The 8,177-nt window shown below is 39.1% G+C and overlaps 1 protein-coding gene across 2 annotated transcripts; it reads right to left on the reverse strand.

Annotated features, from left to right (window-relative positions):
- Positions 1 to 1,123: 1,123 nt before the first annotated feature.
- Positions 1,124 to 7,403, reverse strand: TTR (transthyretin). Of its 2 annotated transcripts, none has more exons than XM_006920003.3 (4): positions 7,300 to 7,403; positions 6,285 to 6,415; positions 4,401 to 4,536; positions 1,124 to 1,369 (listed from the first exon to the last, which is right to left on the reverse strand). In XM_006920003.3, the coding sequence occupies exons 1-4, from the start codon at positions 7,366 to 7,368 to the stop codon at positions 1,262 to 1,264; spliced, it is 444 nt and encodes a 147-aa protein (XP_006920065.1). In that variant the 5' UTR covers positions 7,369 to 7,403; the 3' UTR covers positions 1,124 to 1,261. The 2 variants fall into 2 exon arrangements, with proteins under 2 accessions (XP_006920065.1, XP_024894443.1); XM_025038675.1 differs by lacking the exon at positions 1,124 to 1,369 and adding an exon at positions 3,033 to 3,375.
- Between the last annotated feature and the right edge of the window lie 774 nt (positions 7,404 to 8,177).

Genomic DNA, 8,177 nt, shown 5'->3' on the forward strand with positions numbered 1-8,177 from the left:
CTAAAATGGGATCATGTAATGATTTCTGGCCAGTGAAATGTCAGTAGAAATCATGTCTGTGACATTTCATCACAGAGGGGGCTAATACCATATTTTCTCTCTTCCTCCAGTTTGCTGATTGGATGTCTGTTGAAGCCACAAAGTAAGTCAAATGGGGCCCCGAGTCACCATTTGGAGGAAAGCCACCCTGAGAGTAACCAGACCAAGAATGTCTGCATTGAACTTGGCACGAAGGAGAAATAAACTTTGATTTTGTTCAGCCACAGAGATATGAAGTCATTACAGCAGCACAACCCTTGCCCACCTTAATACTCCCTACATTTCAACATTCTGCATCCCTATCTGTTCCCTCAGTTTACCAAGTTGTTTCATTTGGCCTAACCTTGCAATCTGTGGTCTCTCTACCTAGAACACCTCCTCTCTTTTCTATCTGATAAGCCACCAAGATTCAGATTAAGTGACATTTATTCTGAGTTCTTCTCTGACTTCTCCAAGCTGTTTGCTACTCCTTTCCTACCCTCATTGTGCCTTGTGCCAAAGCCTCTGTCAAATCTCATTGGCATAGTTATCTTCCCAACAGAATGTGAGCTCTTTAAATGCAGGCACTCGATCTTATTCTGTATGTTCAGAGCACCTAAAATAGTGCTTGGCATATAGTTATCTCTCGATATATGAATATTGGATTAGTCTAAGTGAGTTGAGGGTGTGCGGGTTCTCTGATTACATCCCTTAGCTGGCCAAGTGGTGCGTAGTTGCTCTGAATGGGATCAGAGGGCCTGAGTCACTGCAGGTTTGTCTTGGTGGAGCCATGCTACTCTTGAAATCAGTAAAGCACTTAAAGGGAATGCACAGAGTAAATAAGTAGACCCTTAGAATCTGACCTTTGCTTTGCACTTAAGATTAAAGGAAAATAAAGCTTTTCCATGTTCAGAATGTGTGTTTTTAATGGCTGCAGACCATGCTGAGTATGTGCTTAACTTGAAAGACAATAGAAACTTAAACATCTCTTGGAGTTCAGCTAGAGACTTTTTGAGTTCCTTTGCTTCTCTGTAAAATTCAGACTTTTTCTCTTTTGGGGAGGACAATAAGGGAATTAAAAAAAAAAAGATGGAAAGTGCTTTTAATAGGAATGTTTTATTGTCTCTGCCTGAGTTTCTAACATAGCTTATAAAGTGAAAACACTGCTTTAATAAAAATGGAATACTATTGGTTTCATAAAATCCTATTTCTCCTTCTCCAAATTGACCAAAGGAGGGGTCCCTTATGCTTTGGGGTCGCTGACGAGGGCTGTGGTGGAGTAAGAGTAGGGGCTGAGCAGAGCAGCGATGGTGTACTGACGCTGGCCAGAGTCATTTGCTGTGAACACCACCTATGAGAGAACACAGACAGGATCCATTTCTAACAGAGTCCAAAAGCATGAGTCACAGACAGACTACTGGAAGTCCAGTGGTAAAGTAATTATTTTTATTATATTTAGTTTTTGGAACAGTTAAAACAAAAGGCAAAAATCAAAATATGCTGGCAAGCTAACCATTGGAGTCATTAAAACAAGAGTTCTTTTCTAATGCCTGTGTGATCAGGTCTCTCTGTTTGTTTGTTTGTTTGTTTGTTTGTTTGTTTGTTTGTTTTGTGAAATCACACTGAAAATTAGGGTGGCCCTAGCCTAATTGAGGGAAATCACAGAAAGCCTAAGTGCTTTTGTCTGTTTTCTTGGTTTCAGAAAAAGGAGGGGAGAATGTAGAAACTGGCATTCAATGACCTGAAGTCTTAAGAATGGTGACTGTCAATCCCACTGCAGACTTAGAGCCCTAGAATGTTAGAGCTGGAAGGAACATTCTTCTCTTTTTACAGATAAGCAAATGAGAGCTCTGAATTTAGAGTGTTTGGTCCAAAGTCACACAGTGACAGAGCTAAGGCTCCTGTCTCCAAACTCAGAGATTTTTCTCTTATTATTCCTTTGCATTTTCTACCATGAACATTATACATATATTTTATGTATGTTACAAGCAATGAAATATGGAGTAAAAGCATTATAGATAGGGTTCTATTTACGATACAAGCAGAGTGTGGAAGATCATGCTGGAATTCTGAAATATACAACATGTGTTGGAGCTCATTTAAGCTTTCTAATTGAGCAAATTGTCGATCACAGTGTTGTTTCAGTTAGTCAGGTACTTCAGGCAAATTTAGTAGAGCTTTTGAGATTCAGGTGCTGGGATAGTTAGGTGCTTGGACTGAGGCAGTTAGGGAAAACTTTGGTTCAGGAGAGTAATAGAAGACAGTGAGGAGGTGTTTTATTTTACTTATTTTGTATACAGACCCTCAACTGAACTGTGGACACACCCTGGATAGTACATTTGGTTCCAAATATAGAAGAAGAAGACATTGATTACTTGGGGGACAGGAGAAAAAAATATCTAATTGAACCACACCAAAAACATAAATATGTCATGGCAAGAGAAGGTGAGATTCACTTAAGAATCTCTGAAGGAGAAAGAACATTCCTTAAAAGGCCAAGTTTCTGGAATCAAACCAGGAAGATTTATCTCTTAGAGTGACATTGGGCTCCATCCTCATTTTATTTTTCCTAAAAATTGTAAATGGCATAATCTATGCCCAGTCTCTCTCATTCAATGAAGAGGACTAAGAGTTCTAAAGGAAATTCCTGATTTTCTCTGTAAGCCTAATATGTCACCTAGGCCATTGGCCAAGGAAGAGCTGACTAATGCTGAAGGATAGCAACATTCTGGGAGGTACTTATCAGAAGAAGCTGGCAGGAAAGAAATTCATGGCTAAACCCCTCAGGTACCAACCGGTCACCAAAGTGCAGCAGTGGGGCTCATTCTTGACTACTTATTCTCTTTCATTCCCCTTATTCATTTAGGCTCCAAGTTGGGCTCATGGTCCTGCCTAATACATTCCAAGGGCAGAGATGTATGTATTTTCACTTCTGAGTCTATAGCATCTAGCAGAGCACTCGCCATGTAGAAGGTTTTTATTTTTAAAATGTTTATTGAATGAATACAAAAAGAGTGAAGAGCAGACAAGGAAGCTGATGTCTAGTAAATAGGATCAATAAGTTATGGGTAGTACGGCAGAGAATCTTCTCAGGTGGTCTCATCAGATTGAGATCCAGGGCAGACAAGGGTCACAGGGAGGCTGCTCCAGTTCTCTAGGGTAGGACCTGAAATTCTAGGGCCATGTGTCTTGTGGTGGGCACCATAAAAACCCTGCATCCGACCTTGACCAGGTTCCGTGTCTTGCTGCCTTGCTGAGAAGTAGCCAGAGACATGCTTCTTGGTAGCTGGGGCTTCCTTGGTGACTTGTGGGCCCCAGAAGTCAAATAATGCCCGATGGTTTCCCTGGCAACATTGTCTACTAAAAGAACCATTTTATGTCAATTGAAAGTCTCACCCATGACTAAGCCAGAGAGAATGACTCCCTTTCAGGCCGAGCTATTTTTCATAAAACTAGTTGATCTTTAACTCTGAACGTCATGTCTGGATTCTATTTCCATGACAGCCATCTGTTTTAAATGACTTAAAGAATTACAGACAAGAAGGAGGCAAGGAGATTGGGCCCATGTATAACTACCTCATAAATAGAGGAATGCAGTGTACACCAAGGATTACAAATGTAGTATTATTGCTGTTGTTGTCATCATCATCATTATTATTATTAGCTTGGCTTCTCATAGAAAGACAGCTGAGGCATAGTTCGGCCTGAACCCTGTTAGTAAATATATTACTGCTCCTTCCCTTACTAGTCCTGTGGCAAGTTATTTAACTTCCCTGAACCTCATTTTCTTCATCTGTACAATGGGGATAGAAATAAGACTGACTCCAATTGGTTATTTATAAAGATTAAATAAGTTAAATATAGAAAACATGACAGTGTCTGGCATGTGACATATGCTTGATAAATGTCATCTATTGTGTTGCTATTATTATTGCAAATTCACTATCTCTATATGCATTGTCCCAAATCACTTATGCAAGCCTCTGGGTTCTAGATGTGTTTTGGAATGAAGAATTTTTCAGATTTAGAGAAGTAAAATAATACATCTATCATTTGTTACATAACACCCTACTAACATTAATAATTATTCTAATCTAACATTAATAATTCTTCAGCAAACAAATATTCATATTCAGTACAATGAATGAACACTATAAAGAGCATCTCTGTAAGTTTAGGTCATGTTATTAAATGAGTTTTTACCAAACTTAGAAAGTTTGCTTTTCAGAGTTTTGTGGATTTCTGATTGTAGAAATGGAAAAGGGAAACTGTCCTAGTTTAATGACATTTGATGGTATGCATTTCCATGATATGCAAAGTGCAAATTGTGCATTTCATGGGATTAAAAACAACAACAAATAATAAAAATAAAAACAACTCACCTCTGCATATTCATGGAAGGGAGAAATGCCAAGTGCCTTCCAGTAGGATTTGGTGTCTAACATCACTTTGTACATACCTTCTACAAATTTATCATTAGTTGTGAGTCCGTGGAGCTCTCCAAATTTACTGGTTTTTCTAAAAGGTGGAAATGTCCAGGTTAAGTTAGGCATTAAGGGAATAAATGCCATGTCAAGGTGACACTACACACCACACACACACACACACACACACACACACACACACCCCACATATGCACGAACATTTGTGTATGAATGAAAATACATACTTTTGCAACTAGGTCAAGATAGGGAAAATTCTATTAAATGTCTGAAATTAACTGACAGGAAATTTGTCAGAGACGATTCAAAATCTCATTGTAGATTTTTTTCTCTTATGAGAACAAGATAGAGGTATAATGTTTCACTTCAAAAGGAGTCATTGTGGTTCAGGGTTGGTGTTTGGGTGAAGCTTCATAACAAGTCTTGGAAGCGGCTGTAAGCCATTCTGAATGCAGTTTCCCATGACACCAGGGTCTCACTCCTCTCCCTCGTGGTGTGAGGGTATCTTTCAGAGGCGGTATCATTTGTACACACAGAGTAGTCCAAAATACAATGAGAAACGTGTATCTGACTTTTTCACCGTTTATATATTTAATCTCTTTGGTTACTCTTTGCCAATAACAAATACCAGGCAACTCCTTTTTAAGTTTTTAAAAACTAGGCAACTTCTATTTCCATATAATTACTAGCTCAATAGCTCTTGTTTGAAACTGCTCTTCATCAGACTGCAAAAACTAGGACAGATAAAGCGAAGTTGTCTTTATTGACTCTGACCATTCCTTTCTACCTTTCTTTTTTCCAGGAAGAAAATATTTAATTTCCTTTTTTTCTGGCTTGTCCTAAGATTCACATGGTATCCATTCTATCTCTTGTTTAGTATATTTCTTAACTACTTTCCACATGTGCTTGGCATTTTTATAAACATAAATGAATTAAGAAATACAAACTCAATTGGAACCACACCAAAGAAAATGATCTTCCCAATGATGGGTGAAGAATCATAATGTAGTTCTTGGGATTCAATTAAAACCCAAGAGATAGAAACACTTAGTAGTATTGCTTTCTGCTGAGGGTTCTTTTCTTTCAGTTAGTTGGTTTAGGTTCACTAATATGCCAATGTTGTAATTGCCAATGTGCCAATGAAGGTGAGAAGTCATTCTTGTACTTGACAGTTGGGTGATGGTGAGATTGGCCTGTGGCTGTGCTGTGCATATGTGTCTTTCTCTTTTGTGTCCTTTCTTTTTGAGTTCGACAGCCCCCAGCCATGTAGAGCAGATGCTCCCTAAGTATTTGCTAGACAAAAGCCCTGGATTCTGGATGATCCTGATAAACCGCAGACAGGTGCCTTGTCAATGCTGCCCCGCAATTCTTTTCCTTTAATTAACAAATTAACACAAATTGTATACCTTTCCTAAAATTCCAAGAGACAAATAAGTCAGTTTGAGCATTATGCCAGGGCATAAAGGAATCTGTGAAACTCCTGAAATCACATATGCATTTTTGTATGTGTGTGTATAGGTGTATTTTTATGGGCATGGAATCCATAGTTTATATCACCTTCTTACAGTGACCTGTGACCCACTGCTGGAGTAGAGGAGGTGCCAGCTGCTTCTTTTCCCCATCATCTACCCTAAATGCTGCCCAGGTTCTTCATCACTCCCAGCTAAGCCAACCAAGAGGAGGACACCCACTTGACCTCTACTTATATTGTCAATCTACTTGTAAATTCTTAAGTGAATGGATGGGAGCCCCTCTTTCCAACAGGTGGTGGGCGAATGGAAAGATATAATGAAGCCCCACTTCTGGGTTTGTTGGGCAGCTTACCCAGAGGCGAATGGCTCCCAGGTTTCGTCAGCAGCCTTTTTGAACACTTCCACAGCCACATGGGCAGCAGGACTGCCTCTGACAGCATCTAGGACTTTGATCATCAGAGGACACTTGGATTCGCCAGTGCCCTGGGCATAGAGAAAACAAGTGAGAAGTCAACAAAATTGGTCAGAGTGAAAGGATTTATTCTTCATGGTGTTGGGAGTCTGGAACAAGTCAGGGAGTATATGCTAATCCCATTTCTAGCAATGTAAGTATTGACAGTTAATGAGCTTCCCTTACTCAGTGTAACACAGACACAATTGTTTCCAAAGCAAGAATGGTTTCTGCTTCCAGATACACTGCAATGGACTGGGGGCATGTGCAATTAATTGGGGGATGGTGAGGGTGGGGGAATAGGCCCTCTGAGAACAGTTACTTTGTTAAGCCTCACCATTTGAGGAGAATTACTGAAAAGATGTAATGTGCCATAGAACCAAGTAGTTTTTCCCTGAGAGCATTTTAGTCAGTTGTTGCTGTAGTAATTCTCTTATTCGTTATTGTAAAATAATGATCCATTTGATAGTATTAGTTAATTCTAGGGGACTTAAGAATCAGATGTCTGACTTGAATGTTGCCCACCAAGCCTTTCAAAGATTAACCAATGAATATATTTTTATTAGTTAAGAAGAAATAAACTTTGTTTGAGGATGTATTTCTGAAAATTCAATATTAATAGCTTTGTGAATATCCTATCTTTATTTTTATCGTCTGTCTGAGGAATTTGAGGCACTAGGCATTGCAACACCGATGAACCAGAGCGATAGAGAGCACCCAGAATCCAAGCGCCAGTTCAGTGAGCTCTGCAGAACATCATTCTTTCTGGAGTTTGAATCAATGGTGTTTAAAAATAGATGCTGGCTACCCTTGCCCTCATAACAAAAGCTGTGGCAAATCTGGAGGAAGTCACTTCTATTTCATCTAGTGTATATAGGAAATGTATAAAAGGGACTCCACAGAATCAAGCACTCACCTCAGGGCTAGCCTCAGACACAAATACCAGTCCAGCCAGGCAGAGGAGGAGGAGACGATGAGATGCCATCCTGCCAAGAATGAGTCGGCCTCTGTGATAGTTTCGACAAGCCTGGGGTTTTTATACTCACTTCTCCCAAGCCAGGCTGCTGATCCTGGCCAACCCGACTCCAAACCTGCTGATTCTGATTATTGACTTAGTCAACAAAAGGAGAATAAGTAACCCACACAAATATGGACCTTGCCTAGAGGGATTAAAGCGTTGGAACATTAGCGCTATGAAATATTCTTAACAGGTCATTTGACTAGCTAAATGACCAAAAACAAAACAATCAAAACAAAACAAAAATATTTTGTTTTCTCCTGGCTAAATATAGCAACATTCTTGGGATTTTTTTCCTCTTTACCTTTTTCTATGCATGTTTTCCATTTTCTATACAGTTTATCTTTCAGTTTAAATGGTAGATACAAGTTGTAATAATTCGTTTCACATTAAATGATATTTGGCTGCACAGGCTTAAATAAAGTGCATTAGAAGACATTATTGCATTTGATGTATGTCCATAAATTAGCAAGGAAAAACTCTTGGCAGTAGTTACATTTTTTAAAGTCTATGTTTTAGCCAAACTAAGTTATTTGTAAGCTTTGTTAGTCAGCAGTTTCTCCACAATTTTGGTGTTCTAGCCAGACAAGGTTCATGTCAATTCAAAGAATAATGATATATTACAAACTGTCACTGATGAGCCTAAAATACAGAGAACCAAATATTCTTCACTGCTTCTCCTGCACTGACTATGCAGAAACCAGGCTACCCAGCTGGCTTTTGTCAGAGTCAAAATTTCTGGGAGAAAAGAAAGACAACTATGAGAACTAGAATCC

The sequence above is a fragment of the Pteropus alecto genome, unplaced genomic scaffold (assembly GCF_000325575.1).
Source record: "Pteropus alecto unplaced genomic scaffold, ASM32557v1 scaffold146, whole genome shotgun sequence".
Classification (NCBI taxonomy): Eukaryota; Metazoa; Chordata; class Mammalia; order Chiroptera; family Pteropodidae; genus Pteropus; species Pteropus alecto.